The sequence below is a fragment of the Bos mutus genome, chromosome 20 (assembly GCF_027580195.1).
Source record: "Bos mutus isolate GX-2022 chromosome 20, NWIPB_WYAK_1.1, whole genome shotgun sequence".
Classification (NCBI taxonomy): domain Eukaryota; kingdom Metazoa; phylum Chordata; class Mammalia; order Artiodactyla; family Bovidae; genus Bos; species Bos mutus.
The window spans coordinates 15,143,379-15,161,359 of NC_091636.1; the positions used below are offsets into that span (position 1 = coordinate 15,143,379).

At 41.4% G+C, this 17,981-nt stretch overlaps 1 protein-coding gene across 1 annotated transcript in view; it reads right to left on the minus strand.

Moving 5' to 3' along the window:
- Positions 1-447: 447 nt before the first annotated feature.
- Positions 448-17,981, minus strand: part of ANKRD55 (ankyrin repeat domain 55) — a 116,304-nt gene continuing 98,770 nt past the window's right edge. The window contains exons 9-11 of the mRNA XM_005897452.3: positions 15,458-16,119; positions 2,941-3,033; positions 448-818 (exon numbers count right to left, since the gene is read on the minus strand). Of these exons, the coding sequence (XP_005897514.1) occupies positions 697-818; positions 2,941-3,033; positions 15,458-16,119 (877 nt within the window). The 3' untranslated portion in view covers positions 448-696. The remainder of the gene's footprint in view (positions 819-2,940; positions 3,034-15,457; positions 16,120-17,981) is intronic.

The window sequence follows — 17,981 nt, forward strand, 5'->3', positions numbered from 1 at the left end:
AGAGTGTTTGAGGAATTCATGAGAAATATCTATTTCATTCCATTGGGTCAAGATGTAGACCTTTCTAACTCACATAATCTTCTCTATTAGAACAAACAATCATATCTGAAAATGACAATAGGTGGAAATAATCTTATAACAAAGAAGATACATAAACATTGTTGAATGATTTCATCTCTAGCCAGGAACTGACAGTGTTGGAAAATATTTTGTAGATGATTGTACACTTAAAAGCCATAAACACTGACTGATGAAAGAAATTTACTGTTTTAATTTTAATTAAGTTTTGTTAACCCAAAGTGGAATTGCAATCAATGTAAATAACACATGTGGAATGTGCTTTCTTTTTTATTCAGCAAAGCATACATTTTTTAAAAACACAAAATCATTAAAAAAAAAAAATCAGCAAACATGCCACAAAACAAACCAAACATAACTAAGGTTCCCTGCTGATGATATACTGTGACTTTTTATTTAGGCTTGTAGAGGTCACAGAAACTCACAGACTTACAATATATACACAATCAAAGATTCTAAGTGCTTATGCGGAACAAAGAACTTTGAGTTATAAAACCATGAATGGCTTATAGAATGCAATTTACTAGATCAGTCTTTGTTCTTACGAACTAGAGTAATCTTGTTCTTTGACAGTTGAAAATAGATCTTGTCTATATTTTCACAATCAGTGACCCATAGCTAGTTTTCATCATTGGTGGAACTGGCAGAGTTTTCACTCTCTTCAGCTGGTGGACTGTGTCCCCGCTGGCTTGGAATAGCAGGAAGCACTCGGTTGGTCCGTAGAGGTTCTCCAGACAGAACTGGGAGGAAAGAATAGAAGGAAAGACTTTCAGGGTTTTCTTCTCTTAGGAATGGAATGGTGGTAGAAGAACTGTGTTATATCTGAAGGAATACGGGCGCTTCTAAGAAGTTTTTCTTGCAGAGAGCTTAACTTCAGGAGATAGTCATGTGTATCTACCTATCAAGCTTACACGTAGTCAGGGATGTTGTGTGTGCATGCTAAGTTGCTTCAGTCGTGTCTGACTCTTTGTCAGCCTCCTCTGTCCATGGGATTCTCCAGGCAAGAATACTGGAGTGGGTTGCCATGCCCATCTCCAGGGGATCTTCCTGACCCAGGGACTGAATCTGCATCTCTTATGTCTCCTGTATCGGCAGGCAGGTTTTTTACCACTGGAGCAACCTAGGAAGCTCCAGTCAGGGAAGTCAAATATGTGCAATACGAGGTGGGGCTGAGTTTGGTGAAAACATGATCAGACTGTGCGTGCCTGGCAAAGTTCTCTTTTCCTTGGGTGGAGCAGCCCTTGAAAGCCAAGTCAGCACAAGGCCCTAAATAAGCCCCAAGATGTTTGTACTGTGCTTTTATGCAAACCTCAAAAGGTTCTCAGGTTTCTTTCAGGACAGGCACTGTACCTTTCCATTTGTTTTTCATAGAGCTATAGTCGGTCAAAGATCTTTATCTTTTCCTGTCTCCTTAAATTTAATCATGAAAAGCAAAGCTGCTGGGCTCTGCCAAAGAAAATCCCCTCTCTTTGGCTTCTCTAGGCCATACTGGATTTAAGGCTAAGTGACTCTTTCCTTAGATGTCTTTGTGACTACATTTCTGCTTAAAGACAAGGTCAGACTTGAATTTCATTCAGTGATTGAATTCACACCATCCAAAACTCTCTCTTTAGACAAATTAGTAAGGGCAAGGAAAATAATCTGTCAAGAAAGAGGTCTTGGTTTCTGCTACTAAGTCTGTGTGTGACTTTGGACAATCTCCACTTCTCCCTTTCCTTATCTGAAAAAAAAGACAGAGTTGTCCTAAGACCCCATGGTTCTTGGTTTTTAACTAAAAGGTTCTAGAACTCTTGACTTGTCCCATTTGAACAGCCGTCTGGGGCAGAAAAGATATATTGGATATTTACTCTGTGCAAATGGTTGCCAAGGATTTTGCATGTGTCACCTCATTTAATCCTCTCAACAATCTTATCAGGTGGCACCACTCTTACAGGCTGAAGGAACTGAAGTAAAGAAAGGGTAAGGGACTTGTCTTAAATAAAGCAGCTTCTAAATCATCTAATCTCTGCAATTAAGATGATGTAGAGAGTATATGTGTACATGTGCATGCGAGTGCATGCAGTGTGTTGGGATATAAACACACTGGGTATAAACCAGTGTGTTGGGATAGGAAGAACAGGAAGAAAGGAAATTAGAATCCAGTGAGTATTATTTGTTTCTTGAAGCAGCTGACTCAGTATCCTGTACCTCTGCAACTTACTGCCTAAATAATAATGGGTGAGTCATGTGACCTCTCTGAATCAGTTTTCTAATCTACACTGTCTCAGAGTACAGACATAAGCATACACAAACTCAGAATTTCTGAGCGTGGGGCCCTGGAATCCATTTTATAACAAGCACCCCAGATAACACTTAGACACAGGCAAACTTGATCACTTGGTGAATAGAATATATTAACAGTTTATATTGTGAGAAGTTTTGTATAAAATAATGCCAAAAGTAAACCTGATGAACATTATACTTGATTATTCCTTTCTGCCAAGGACTGCAGAGCCTGTGAGTACAGAGGTAACACACATTTCTATCTGTCCAACATAGTAAGGAAAACAATGCCAGGAAGCCAGTCTTAGAATAATTTTTGAAGCATTAAAGACATTAAATAGTACATAGCAAAATAAACTTCTGTTATTGTCTTTATAGTCCAAACATAAAAATTCCTCAAGGAAGCAAGTATTTCTTTTAAATAAGCATTACCATTTTGGATGGAGCTTTAAAGACTGTCTCTAGTCTATTTTCCTATAATTTTCAAGTTTTGGTACTTGATGTTCTCTTGGAAAAATGAAAGTAAACCGAAATAACATTTAGTCCTAATAACAGCACTACTATTTGCAAAGGAAGCTGAGGAAGATTGAAAATACTTACATTTTTGGTCTGGTAGGGGAGCTAGGTTGTTCCGAGTATAAGGAAGATCCCTGATTTTGGGTCTGTTTGGGGACAGATGCTGAAAATTTTGTCCTGGGGACAAACATAATTTGCGTCAATCATTTGAGACTCAACCAAGTGCAAATTATAAAATCCAGTGGATTAGAGAATCATACAAGTTGTTATAGATCGTGAAATTTATGATGTTAACAACAAAATAACTACACCATATTCCGTTTCTATCACATGCCAGTCACCATTTAAGTGAAAGGAAAAATGTATCCAAAATCATTTCTTGAGTAAACTAGCTTTAAAAAAATTATAAACAAGCACAATTAGGGACTTCGCCTGCGGCACAGTGGATAAGAATCCACCTGCTAAGGCAGGGGACATGGGTTTGAATCCTGGTTAGGGAAGACTCCACATGCTCCGCAGCAATCAAGGCTGGGCGCCACAACACTGAGCCTGAGTTCTAGAGCAAACTGAGGCCACACACTCTATGGCCTGGGAGTCGCAACTACTGAGCCTGTGTGCTGCAGCTACTGAAACCCACACTTAGAGCCTGTGCTCTGCAACAAGACGAGCTGCTGCAAAGAGAAGCAAGCGCACTGCAATGAAGACTAGACCCCACTCATGGCAACTAGAGAAAACTCCAACAAAGCAACAAACACCCAGTGCAGCCAAAATAAATACAAATTAAAAAACAAAAAACCAAGCTCAGTTGGTCATATACTGCACAAAACTTAAAAGTTTGAAAAATAAAATAGGGTATTAATGTATCGTGTATTCGTGAATCTGTGTTGAAGAGTGGGTGATGAGTAGGACATAATCTTCAAGATCAGTGTTTCTCAGTCCTGGCTGCACTGAGAAATTATCTGAGGAGTTAAAAAAAAAAAAAAAAAAAAGATGCTACTCTGACTAAACACCAACCACATTGATTAAATGAGTATCTCAGGGGCTGGATAGGATGCTAGATTTGTTTCAGCTTCCAGGTGATTCTAATATGAATCCAGGATTGAGAATCATGAGATGGAAGATGAGAGGTAAATGAAAGCATTTTGGGGACCTGGAATATATCATTTAAATGACCAGTAGTGCTATGCTGGAGCTGTGCATACCAATTTTCAGGAATTTTGTGAGATGGTTGACATCACACTTAGTGGCTTGACATCAGCAATGGTGGGAGTACTTACATCAGAGAAATCAACAAGCACTGATTTTTCTCTGAACATTAAACATTTATTAAACACATGCGGACTGGAATGCAAAAGTTAGGAGACTGGGATGCAAAAGTAGGAAGTCAAGAGATAACTGGAGTAACAGGCAAATTTGGCCTTGAAGTACAAAATGAAGAAGGGCAAAGGCTAACAGAGATTTGCCAAGAGAACGTACTGGTCATAGCAAACACCTTCTTTCAACAACACAAGAGAAGACACTACACATGGACATCACCAGATGGTCAATACCAAAATCAGATTGATTATATTCTTTGCAGCCAAAGATGGAGAAGCTCTATACGGTCAACAAAAACAAGACCGGGAGCTAACTGTGACTCGGACCATGAACTCCTTATTGCCAAATTCAAACTTAAATTGAAGAAAGTAGGGAAAAACCACTAGACCATTTAGGTATGACCTAAATCAAATCCCTTACAATTATAGAGTGGAAGTGACAAATAGATTCAAGGGATTACATCCAGAGTGCCTGAAGAACTACGGACGGAGGTTCATGACATTGTACAGAAGGCAGTGATCAAGATCATCCCCAAGAAAAAGAAACGCAAAAAGGCAAAATGGTTGCCTGAGGCAGGTAGCTGAGAAAAGAAAAGATGCAAAAGGCAAAGGAGAAAAGGAAAGATATACCCATTTGAATGCAGAGTTCCTAAGAACAGCAAGGAGAGATAAGAAAGCCTTCCTCAGTGATCAATGCAAAGAAATAAAGGAAAACGTATAGAATGGGAAAGACTAGAGATCTCTTCAAGAAAGTTAGATACCAAGGGATCATTTCATGCAAAGATGGGCTCAATAAGGACAGAAATCCTATGGACCTAAGAGAAGCTGAAGATATTAAGAAGAGGTGGCAAGAATACACAGAAGAACTATACAAAAAAGATCTTCATGACCCAGATAACCACGATACTGTGACCACTCACCTACAGCCAGACATCCTGGAATGTGAAGTCAAGTGGGCCTAGGAAGCATTACTACAAACAAAGCTAGTAGAGGTGATGGAATTCCAGGTGAACTATTTCAAATCCTAAAAGATGATGCTGTGAAAGGGCTGCATCAATATGCCAACAAATTTGGAAAACTCAGCAGTGGCCACAGGACTGGAAAAGGTCAGTGTTCATTCCAATCCCAAAGAAAAGCAATGCCAAAGAATGCTCAAACTACCACACAATTGCACTCATTGCACACACTAGCAAAGTAATGCTCAAAATTCTCCAAGCCAGGCTTCAATAGTACATGAACTGTGAACTTCCAGATGTTCATGCTGGATTTAGAAAAGACAGAGGAACCAAAGATCAAATTGCCAATATCTGTTGGATCATAGAAAAAGCAAAAGAGTTCCAGAAAAACATCTACTTCTGATCATTGACTATGCCAAAGCCTTTGACTCTGTGGATCACAACAAACTGGAGAATTCTTCAAGAGATGGGAATACCAGACCACCTGACCTGCCTCTTGAGAAGTCTGTATGCAAGTCAAGTAGCAACAGTTAGCACTGGACATGGAAGAACAGACTGGTTCCAAATTGGGAAAGGAGTAAGTCAAGGCTGTATACTGTCACCCTGCTTATTTAACTTGTATGCAGAGTACATCATGAGAAATGCCGGGCTGGATTAAGCACAAGCTGGAATCAAGATTGCCGGGAGAAATATCAATAACCTCAGATATGCAGATGACACCACCCTTATGGCAGAAAATGAAGAAAAACTAAAGAGCCTCTTGATGAAAATGAAAGAGGAGAATGAAAAAGTTGGCTTAAAACTCAATATTCAGGAAACTAAGATCATTGCATCCAGTCCTATCACTCTATGCAAATAGATGGGGAAACAATGGAAACAGTGACAGTATTTATTTTTCTAGGCTCCAAAATCGCCGCAGATGGTGACTGTAGCCATGAAATTAAAAGACGCTTGCTCCTTGGAAGAAAAGCTATGACCAATCTAGACAGCATATTAAAAAGCAGAGACATTACTTTGCCAACAAAGGTCTGTCTAGTCAAAGCTATGGTTTTTCCAGTAGACATGTATGGATATGAAAGTTGGACCATAAAGCAGGCTGAGCACCAAAAATTGATGCTTTTGAACTGTGGTGTTGGAGAAGACTCTTGAGAGTGCCTTGGACTACAAGGATATCAAACCAGTCAATCCTAAAGGAAATCAGTCCTAAATATTCTTTGAAGGGACTGAGGCTGAAGCTGAAGCTCCAATACTTTGACCACCTGATGCAAAGAGCCTACTCATTGGAAAAGACCCTGATGCTGGGTAAGGTTGAAGGCAGGAGAAGGGGATGAAGGTTGAAGACAGGCGAGACAGTTGGATAGCATCACTGACTCAATAGACATGAGTTTGAGCAAGGTCTGAGGGATGGTGAAGGACAGGGAAGCCTGGCATGCTGCAGTCCATGAGGTCTCAAAGAGCTGGACACAACTGAGTGAATGAACAAGAACAACAGGATCAGACAGGATTAGGCTTAATTCCCAACTTGAGCAAGTGATGTTCTCTCTTTAAATCTCAACTTCCTCATATGTAAAAAGTGGATAATAGCTTTCTGTCTTTTCCAGTTGTTATAAAGATTAACTAGGAGAACAAAGGTAAAGCATTTAGCTTATAAAGTAAATAATAAACATTAGCAATTATTACAGTGCTACTATGTGGCATTTTTAAATATGATCTCCTAGAGAGTGGGGCATGTATTCATTTGATCTTTTACTTAGCAGTCTAGTAGGAACCTTTTACTTAGCAGTCTAGTAGGAACAAGAGTCACTATAGTGAGGCCCATAGGGTTTAAGTCTTCTGTTTGGGTAAAGCAGTCCTTAGAACAGGGGGAAAAGATCCACCCCCTATCTGCTTCGGTGAGTCCAGTGGTAGATTTTTAGGGGTGGTCATCTGAACAGTGTCATTTGATGAATATTAAGCAAAATTTCCAGTCTCCTGGGTATACATTTTGCCTTTATATTTTTATTCCTTTGAACTTTGAAGGTTAAATAACCTCATAAGTGAAAGTGAAATCGCTCAGTCCTGTCTGACCCCATGAACTGTAGCCTACAAGGCTCCTCCATCCATGGAATTTTCCAGGCAAGAGTACTGGAGTGGGTTGCCATTTCCTTCTCCAGAGGATCTTCCCTACCCAGGGATGGAACTGGGTCTCCTGCATTGCAAGCAGATGCTTTTACCATCTGAGCCATGAGGGAAGCTCATAAGCCATTGTTTTAAAAAAAAATTCCTGAGTAGAATTACAGTAAAACCTGTATCAACTCATATTCGATTATTTATCCATGAACACTGGAGCAGAAATTTGAAAAACCAAAAATGAGATGATAATTACGGGTAACACTATTGAGCACTTACTGTGGTCAAGCACTGGACTAGTTTCTATATATGTAATCTCATTTAATCCTAACAGTCACTTTCCCTTGTGAGAGAGGTACTATCATGCCCAGTCTCCAAATGAGGACACTGTGATTTGGAGGAGTTCTGAATGGAGCTCAAGGTCATATGACAGGAGGTGACAGAATCTGGACCCAACCCAGGTCTGTCTGGACCTAAAATGCACACCATGTTGCCTCCTTAGAGGCCAAAATGGTATAGATAGGATGGGAGAAGTGGCAGAGACGGACTTCAGCAGTGATTTGGGAGGAGGTGGGAGGAGAGTTAAACTTTTTGCCACCCTGACATTTTGCTCAGTTTTGAAGAACAAGGTAGAATGTGCATAGTTTAAAGATCTATCTGTGCTGCGGGAGCTTTCAAGGGGTGTCCAGCCTGTGGAGGATGACCACTGTCTTAGAATAAAAAGGCAGAAAAAATTTTCACAGTTAAATGAGGAAATAGAAGAGAATGAAGATTAATAATAATAACAAATATATTCAGCACTCATCTATTGCAAACTCTTTGCATTCCAGAGACTAGAGTACAAAGAGAAGGCAAGGTGCTCAAAGTGGCTGATGGGAATAGAAACAGATAAAGTACTTTTGAAGGCCATGAGTAGTGCTGTGAAGCTATCACAGAGGAAAGAAGGGCCCAGAGAGATCAGTGTGTCTTGAATCCCACAGACCTTGCTTAAACATCTGCTCTGCCACTTCCTAGCTACCTTATGACCTTAGGCGGGTGGGGTAACCACTCCAATCCTCCAATTTCTTCATCTCTAAAATGGGGATTAAAAACTCCTCTCCTGCAGTGCTGTTGAAGGGGAAGTCTGTGGTTCACTGCCCCTGAGAAGGCTTAACAAGGCAGAGGAAGGATTCTTTCATGATGGATAGTAAAAACGGGCCACACCTCCTACAGCAGTGAGGAGCCTTCTGCATAGGAGGCAAGTTTGGGTTGGTTCTTAAAAGATTGTAGGACTCTATCAAGCACTCAGTGGATGAAAGGTTAAAAGAAAAACAAAACGAAACACGGGCAAAGACGTCGTAGAGTAAAAGGTATGGGTTCCTCAAGAGCTTAGAGATATTCAAGGAACTGTTCAAGGGGAGGGGGCAGGGGGAAAGATTGAAATGGGAGGTGCAGAAGTTGAGAAAGGTAAGTGAGGCCAGGCTACGCTGGGAGGACTTTGCCAGCTGAAGAATCTGGCCTTTGTCCTGTTGCTAAATTGCTTCAGTCGTGTCCGACTCTGTGTGAACCCATAGATGGCAGCCCACCAGGCTCCGCCATCCCTGGGATTCTCCAGGCAAGAACACTGGAGTGGGTTGCCATTTCCTTCTCTAATGCATTAAAGTGAAAAGTGAAAGTGAAGTCATTCAGTCGTGTCTGACTCTTAGCGACCCCATGGACTGCAGCCTACCAGGCTCCTCCGTCCATGGGATTTTCCAGGCAAGAGTACTAGAGTGGGTTAAACCCATTGCTGATGGGTTTAAACAGTGGTGGTCATGACATCAGACCTATGCAGGGAGGAGAGGGAGTTGTTGCTGGGATAGTCTAGAAAATTCTGGAGAAGAAAGTTCTCTCTTGAGGGAGAAAGGAAGCAAGCACTTTCTTAGGTTCCTTGTGATGACTTGTAAATAACCAGGCTGGTAGCAAATACCACAGAACTCTCTGTTCCATTTTCTCTGAAAGCTGCTTGCAATGAATTAAGCTGATGTGCTCCAAATTCCCTCATTTTGGTTAAGTGCCTTATCCCCCATCCTCTCCATCTAGCCCATTGACAGGTCTCAATAAATGTTAAGCAATAATCATTACAGCTAAATGTTCAGGGTTGCTGAAGTCAGCACAGGATATTAGCTTCCAGGAATTCAAATGGTAGTAATCACTGCTAGCCCATATTATTTCTACTAAACCCAGGGCAGGAAAAGAAAAAATCCAGGGGAGAGAGACGATCCAAGTTCAAGCCAGTGGTGCAGTGGCATGATTTATAGTACCCAATTGCTTTACCACATTAGGTTTTCACATCAAGTATGGGAGCTCAGTGCAGAAATCTGCTGAGTTTCAACCCGCCTAAACTAACAATTTAAACCACTTAAGTGAACTCTCCCAACTGTAGTCTGGAAGTTTCAGTAGTCATTAAAAAAAAAAAAAAAAAAAAACTCAAATTGGGTTAAAAATATTTGCAAAAATAAAATCCATAAGGCAGAAATATTTTTCTTTGGGGGAGGATGGTGTAGTTTCTAAGAAAATCACATCGTAAATAATTTGGTAAGCATGCTATCAACTGGACTTTGAGATATAAAGACAGAAATAAGGGAAGCCCTTATTTTGTGGGTTCAATCCCTGGGTTGGGAAGATCCCCTGGAGGAGGAAATAGCAACCCACTCCAGTATTCTTGCTCGGAAAATCCCATGGACAGAGGAGCCTGGCGGGCTACAGTCTATGGGGTTGCAGAGTCAGACATGACTTAGCGACTGAACCACTTCCACACCATTGTATATGTGAGCAGCCCAACTCTTCGTGACCCAGTGGACGGTAACCCACCAGGCTCCCCTGTCCATGGTATTGTCCCTGGCAAGGATACTGAAGTGGGTGGCCATCTCCTCCTCCAGGGGATCTTCCCAACCTAGGGACCGAACCCACATCTACCTGCATTGCAGGTGGACTGTTACCTCTGAGCCACCAGGAGGCTGTGTGGTAACTTCTTAGGAGATCTGGGTTAAAGTTATGAGTATGTCACTCATTAGTTGTTAAGACTGAACAAGTTGTTTTAACTTTTCTAGGCTATGTACATTATAACTGGAAAGGCCTTCATGAAACAAAACGGCCCCAGACTGTGTATCCAGAGAGTAGGAAAATTGTAGCTCAGAGAGATGACATGTCTTGCCTTATCCATCAGGGCTCATTCAGGAAAATGGAGACCTCTTTAGGCCTCTGAAAGAGAGGCAATTTCATATGGAAATTTCGTTATACTGGTGGTGGAAAAGCTGAGAAGCCAGATGACAAGGTTAAAGGACATCCAGAAATTAACCACAGAAGGAGGATGCAACCACTTCTAGTCTGGAGTATAAGAGAAAAAGCTGGTATTACCAAGGTCCAGAAGCTAGTGGGAGCCAGAACTACAAGTGAGGGGCTGTGTGGAGGAAGTAGGAGGAGTGAAACCCCTACTGGAAATTCCATAGGAAGCAGAGGGACATTGAGGAGAACTACACTGGTTTTCCTCTTTCTCCTGCTCGTACTCTTGCCAATGCCTCCTGGCACTTTAGCAAAAGTACCTGGAGGCAGCTTCCAGGGAGCCTGGGAGGGATAGTTTCCAGAGATACAGAATAGAGTTAGAAGTAAGAGATTAGATCTGAGAGCAAAAAGGCAGTTAAATGTCATCACCTATAGCTTGTGTCTAAGGCACTGGGCTTAGTGTAGGGCCTGGCACATAGTTTTTAAAAAAGCCCACAAATTTGTGTGTATTTGTATAGTACTATGTTAAAGTCACTATTTTAAGTATTATAAATGTATCAATTTATTTAACCTTACTATCAATTCACAACCCTAAAAGTTGGGTATTTCGTCCCATTTTTGACACGAGGAAACAAAGGTTTAGAGAGATTCATTAACAGCAAGTAAAAGAGAGCCAGGGCTTATTGACAAAACAACAACAAAAATGTGACTTTAAAAGACCTCTCAGGGAATTCCCTGGTGGTCCAGTGGTTAGGACTCAGGTCTTTGATTGCTATTGACCCGGGTTCAGTTCTTCTCTGGGGAACTAAGATCCTATAAGCCATGTGGTAGCCAAAAAAAGAAAAAAAAAAGAATTTTCTCTTAACCACTGGATATGCTGCCTCTTGATAAATTATAATAATAGACACTCAATAATCATTTAAAGAATGAGTGAAGACTAGGGTCCTTTCCATTTAAAACCCTTATGATTTTCATATGTAAACATGAGAAGAAAATCAATTTAAAGTGAGTTGTATAATCAACTTAGAAAAATCCATGTTCCTGGAAGTTCATTTATAGACTGAAGATTCTTGGGATATTTATCTTATCATGACTCAGTTACCTAGAACGGCTCCTAGTTATAATCAGCACTCAAAAACATTGGTTGAAAAAAATAAAAGCTTTGATCCAGGCACAGCTAATCATTTAACATTCCCTTGGAGAATTCTGCTAGTTCTTTTCTGCTTTCCTGCCCCTAGGGACTTTTCAAGTTACTTCACTGGAAAAGTGAAATCAATCCTAAAACCAACTTTATTGAATTTTCTTTTATTTTACAAAATACGGAAAGTTTTAGATGGCACATGTGACAGAATCTATGAATTCTCTATTCAATATCTACTCCCTTATTTCTCTTAGAAATGAAAATCCAGTTTTGGAGGTAGAGTCATGTGATCAACTAAAACACAACAATTCCCAGTCTCCCTTGCAGATAGGCAGTCATGTGACCAAAGTTCTGGCCAATGAGATGGGAGCAGACTCTAGGACTTATGGTCAATAACTTATTACACTTGATCTTAGCCAAAAGGCCTAGAAGCGATGGGAGATGACTTATTAATGGGAGATAATTCAGTTTGGGGACATCCATTTTCCTCTCCCCTCTCTCCTTTCTCCTTCTCTTTCTCCAAAGAATGAAAGCCATAGGTTAAGTTGTAGAGAATACAAACGGAAGGATCATGTGCGGGGAGCCGGGAGGCATTCCGCTCGTGACAAAGGTCATGAGGAAGGAGGCTCGGCATACGCAAAGGCGGGATCGAGCCTCAGGAGTCCCCCCGAATATTCTCGAGCATTTTCCCCCAAAAAACCAGAGTCTGCCTACTCTATTGCTTTGTGCTCTCACCTCTGACTTTACTGGGGGCTGTCCCCTACCACCATCTCTCTCTCTCTGTCAAAGAGTTAATTTACAGCTCCAATTAATAAAGTTCCTGGGCAACTAGGAGTGTTTAAATCCAAACCCCTCAGATGGCTCTCTAACTCGCCTGACAAGTTTACCCGGACTCCTGCAGCTATGCATACGGTTGTTTACAGTCTCCTAGCCTCCAGAGGCACGGGAAGCTTAAGATATTCAAATAGCTTAGAGCCTCTCAGAGAGTTAAAAACTGTCAGAATAAACTAGTAAAGGATTTCATTGATGAGTCAATGCTTGTTGCCAAGTTTTCACATCCCCTGAATTGTATCCTTGAATGTGTATTAATTAATAGTTGGTATATAGAAAAAATAAGTAGTGGCCTTGGTGTTAGTAACTTTAGACCCTTAAGGTAATAAATTCTTTCCTTTGTTGTAAACCCATTACACATCCGCCCTATAAGAATGCAATTTTATCTTTGGAAGATGGTGCCAAACCTTAAAATAATTACTCTTAGAGAAAATAAGTCTTTGTTGATAAGTCCTTGTCAAGAGTCATAAAATGTTAGTAGGCCTTCTGGCCAGAAGATGATGTAAATCACTTAAACCATTTGTATACGATAAATTTGCAGGAAAGAAACCTTGGTTTTTGATAAGAATCAAAGACTGCTGACTTTGCATCCCCTATTATCCTCTATGTGTAACTTAGGGTATAAAAGCCCCTGTTAAAAATAAAGCTACGGGCCTTGTTCACCAGCGCTTGGTCTCCCCATGTCATTCTTCCTTTAACTTCCAGCTGAGTCTCCATCTGGAGCGGAACCCACCACGCTTACTAATTATGCCTGGGCTTCTAAGACCCACTCGAGAAGGTGTCTAGGTGAGGCACCTTCCGCTATTCGAGAGGGCGCCTGCGGCCTACGTAAGTGGTGCAAACTTCTTGTCTTGAAGTTTTATTGGTCTCCCGCGTAAACCAAGCTACTCAGCTTCTTTTCTCCACTGAATTTTCCTACTGAGCTATCCTCATTCTATTGTTCTCTATATCTCTAATTAGCATATAAATAGTCGCCTAGGCCGTCTCTCTTTCGAATACCCTGGATCAGCTGGGGCTGGTCCCCAGCAATCATGGTTCACCAAGCACTGGGAACCATAACGTTCAACTTCTTTCATATGAGAGGAATAAACTTCTATGTTGCTTAAACCACTGTTACTTTGGGTTTCTGTTACAACAGATGAACCAATTCTAACTGATAAAGAAAAAACAGCCCCAGGCTGTCCTGGGAACAGAAAAAGAACAAGACTCAAAATTAAAAAAAAAAAAAATAAATTTTTTTTTCCCCAAAAAGGAGATATTAGCCAGGACAGGACTAACTCCAGAAAGCAGGCTGAGTCAAGGCCCTGGAGGCCATCAAAGTGTTAAAAGACAGCAAACCAATATCTTTGCTTCCTTACCCTCCACAGAACACAGGGAAACTACCCACACTCCAGTGCTCTGAGGAGGAAGTAAGACCTTGCGGGAAGTTCTTCTCAGGAAATAGCTGTCAGGTATTTATTCAAATAAATACATTTAAATACAAATGAATATGTATGAGAGAAGTCTTAAGCTGCCTCACAGGTTTCAGACACCAGGCACGTGTAAATGAGTGAGGAGAGCCAGGCTCATGCTGCATATTAAATGGGAAGGAATAGTTCTTACCTCTAAAGATATATTGATCTCATCTAGTTCTTAAAATATACATACACCCTCTTGGTCTTTCACTTTTCTACTTTTGAAAGAAGCATGGGTTCAAGAAACATATCATTTTCCCTCTTAACCCCACTATAAGAAAAGCAACAGAAACTTATTGTTAAAGAACAACAGACACTCCATGGACAGAGACTAGAGAGTGGTGTGGACTGGGCTAAACTGGGGACAGTGATGTCCAAGTGGTGTCCAGAGGGATACTGGTTACTCAGATCTAGCCAATTATTGCCAAAAGGTATTTGTGTTTAGTGTTGCTGGATTTTTCAATTTCTCAAGAGAAGCTAGAAATTTAAACTTTTATGTAAAAACTTCATGATTTTTAAATGTTAGTGATTAATTCACTTCATAACAAAATAAGCTGTTATAGTAATGACCTGATTTTGGCAGCTGTTCTGAAGCCTGCACTTTAGAACAATAGATCTTAGTCTCCACTGTACCTCAGAATCCCCTGTGGGTGATTTTAAAAAATACAAATAAAAGTTTTAGTGTGATATGTTTGTTTAAACAGGTGAAAAGTAGACACATATATATTGCTTGTATGTGTACAAAAATATAGATTCTTTAGTGTGATGTGCTTATTTATTTAAAATGTATATATATATGTATATATACAAATACTTAAATATGTATAAAATACTTCCGGAAGGACAAGCGAAAAATTAATAACATAGTTTGCTTCGGATGAGGGGCTACATAGCTGCGGGCAGACACAGGTAATCTGCCAGGTAATCAATCCTTTGACGTGTTTGGAGTCTTGATCCATAAATGTGTGAAATGTTCCCTTTCTACTCATACACGTGGAAGGCATTACTCTTTTCCCTTCTGCCTCACCAAAATTTTGGTTCAGTGGGCCCAGAGTGGGCATTGAACACCTGATTTAAAAGCAAACAGTCACACAAACAAATCAACCCCTTGTAGGTGATATCGGCAAGGATCCCTGCTTAAGAATCCTTGCTGGTGGAAATAATAACATTCCTGCTCCAACCTGCCAGTCACCACACATATTTGGTGGGATGGGATAAGATGAGAAGGCACATGCTTCTACTTGATGACTGTCCTCAGGTTGGAAAAGCAGACTGTTTACATAGCCTGCTGCTGCTGCTGCTAAGTCGCTTCAGTTGTGTCCGACTCTGTGCGACCCCATGGACTGCAGCCTACCAGGCTTCTCCGTCCATGGGATTCTCCAGGCAAGAACACTGGAGTGGGTTGCCATTTCCTTCTCCTTACATAGCCTAGATACCCTGAATCCAGTGGACTAAAGGGAAGTCCTCCAAGCTATCTACTCTCCCTCCTCACTCAGGACTGTATGACATGTTTCTTGTACAGAATCTGTCAGGAATGAGGAAGGACATTACCTGATGAAGGATTATGTAGATGAGGAAGATGTGGGGGCCCTGATACTTCCTGGTGGCCAGATCTGCTGGTGAGCAACCTGTCTAGCAGCTTGTCAGATGAAGACATAGTCCAGGCTTTATAGAACACCGGGTGAGAATCACCTTTCCAAGGGTTATCTAGCAATGCCTGGCAGCCAGTTCTGTTATTCAACAAATCTTGCTCACTTCGGCTTTTCTGAGATCGCTGAGCCGCATGATGAGTACCAGAGCTCAGGCCAGCATGGGAAGTGGCCCCCTGGGAGGCTGTCAGGAAGTTATGGCCCAGGGTGATGGGTGGGAGGCTCTGTGTTCTGATTGGTGGAAGCCCTTTACGGGCCAGAGGCTTCTTTTCTGGCAAGTGATATTTTGAGTTTTCTGAGGTCCTCTTCTTAAAGTCAACCATAGCCACCTGCTCATCAGGCTGCTCTTGGCAGTTGGTATCCACGTTGCTGTCAAAGGTGGTGATGATGTCATCGACTTCCGAGGTGTGCTCTCCCCTGTGCCAGTCCCTGCTGGGGTCCTTCTGATAGGCCCTCTGCTCTTCCTTTCTGTTCTTGCAGAAGATTTGATTGAGCATGCCGAATCGTCCCTCCTTCTTCTGGGGCCTACTGTTCTGGGCAGGAAGGGGTCTAGGAGGCTCTGTTCTATAGGATATAAAACAAGGATGCTCTGTGAGAACAGGAAGTGGCGCAACAGCAGTCATCAAACAACATACCTCCCTCTATTCCATCTCCAGGAAGGAGATCATTCAAAGTCATTCAGCGCCCTCTCAAGTTAAAGGTGATGTGCAAAAGCTACTCACATGCCACCCCCTTCCTTGGCATGGTCAGTCTACTGTCCATAATTAGAATATTTCTTAGTTAGATTTTGCTTGTTCCCTCAGGAACTATCCTTTCAAAATTTGTTTTTGCCAGGGGATCAAGTAAGCTGAAAATACCAAATACCTTCAGGGGTTACTGTTTACTCACTTCTTAAGGCCAGTCAGTAGAAGCGCCAGCTTTAAGTCAAAGAAATAAAGGCCACATGTTGTGTTCAAGCTTTAGCTAGCAGCTGGGTGGAGGCTGCAGAGCTGGGGGAGGGGAGTCTGATTTTTTCAGGTGTTCTCTGTAAAGGCTCCCTGGAGATAAGGGCAGAGCTCTGACATTATCCACCTCAGGAAGCCTGCCCATTTTACAGTTTGTGTGTTATTTGTTTCCTGTTGAGTTTTTACTAAATTTCCTATTGAAAAACACTTAAAATAAAACATACTAAAAGAAGCCAAGGAGAGAAGCTTTTGTCTGGGCTTGGGCTGCAGAACAGGAAGTGTGTATGCCAGAATTTGGGCGTGGCAGCAGAAAAAAAGTGAGCAATGTCCAATGGGCAGGCAAATTCTGCAGGGGAAAAAGATCTGCAGCTGTCCGGCTGGCTCTTCTTGTGTGGAGTTTCCCTGAGGCACTATGCTGTTTTTTTTGCTTGGAAATTTCTGTATTATTCTCTTTTGAGGCCACAATTGATTAGTGCTTTCTGCGGTATGAGTTAATGATGAAACCGGACCTGTGTGCATGCCCTAAAAGCAATATTGCAACATTTCTCTTTGCAGTGAGATATTGTAACCTGTGGTTTGGAAAGTATCACTCCTCATTTTGGCCACATATAATGAAATTTTTTCTTTTTCCTGTAGGTCACACAGTGTATAATTGAATCTTTATTCCTGTGATGAATTTTTATCTTCCTCCTTTCACCTTCCAAAAGGCTTTATGAAATATGAAACACAGATTCTGCACTCCTGACACTACCAGAGAGAGAACCCCAGATCTCTAGCATTCCTGCAAGTTTTCCCATATAGAATATGTCCCTGTGCTAACTAAAGTAAGTAAATGCTAATGCTACTTTAGCATCTTCTACAATCAATTTCCTTTTCCTAGTAAGGTTGTGATTTTGGCCAGTGGGTCTCAAAGTGTGGTCCATTGAACCCTGGAGGTGAGGTCTCCGACAGGCCTCATGAAGTTAAAACCATATTCATAATAATATCAAGATGTTGTCTTTTTCACTGGACTGCTTTTTACACCAAGCATGCAAGAGAGCAAATGGGCAAAACAATGGGCTCCTTGGCACAAATCAAGGTAGTACTAACAATGCTGCTGCTGCTGTCACTTCAGTCGTGTCCGACTCTGTGCGACCCCAGAGACGGTAGCCCACCAGGCTCTGCCGTCCCTGGGATTCTCCAGGCAAGAACACTGGAGTGGGTTGCCATTTCCTTCTCCAATGCATCAAAGCGAAAAGTGAAAGTGAAGTCGCTCAGTCGTGTCCGACTCTTTGAGACCACATGGACTGCAGCCTACCAGGCTCCTCGGCCCATGGGATTTGCCAGGCAAGAGTACTGGAGTGGGGTGCCATTGCCTTCTCCAGTAGTAACAATAGACTTTCATTAAAACAAAACTGCCATTTGATTTAATAATGCCCAGTAAAACTTACTCATTTTACTAAATATTGATCCTTGAGATGCTTTTTTTTTTTCCTGGATAAA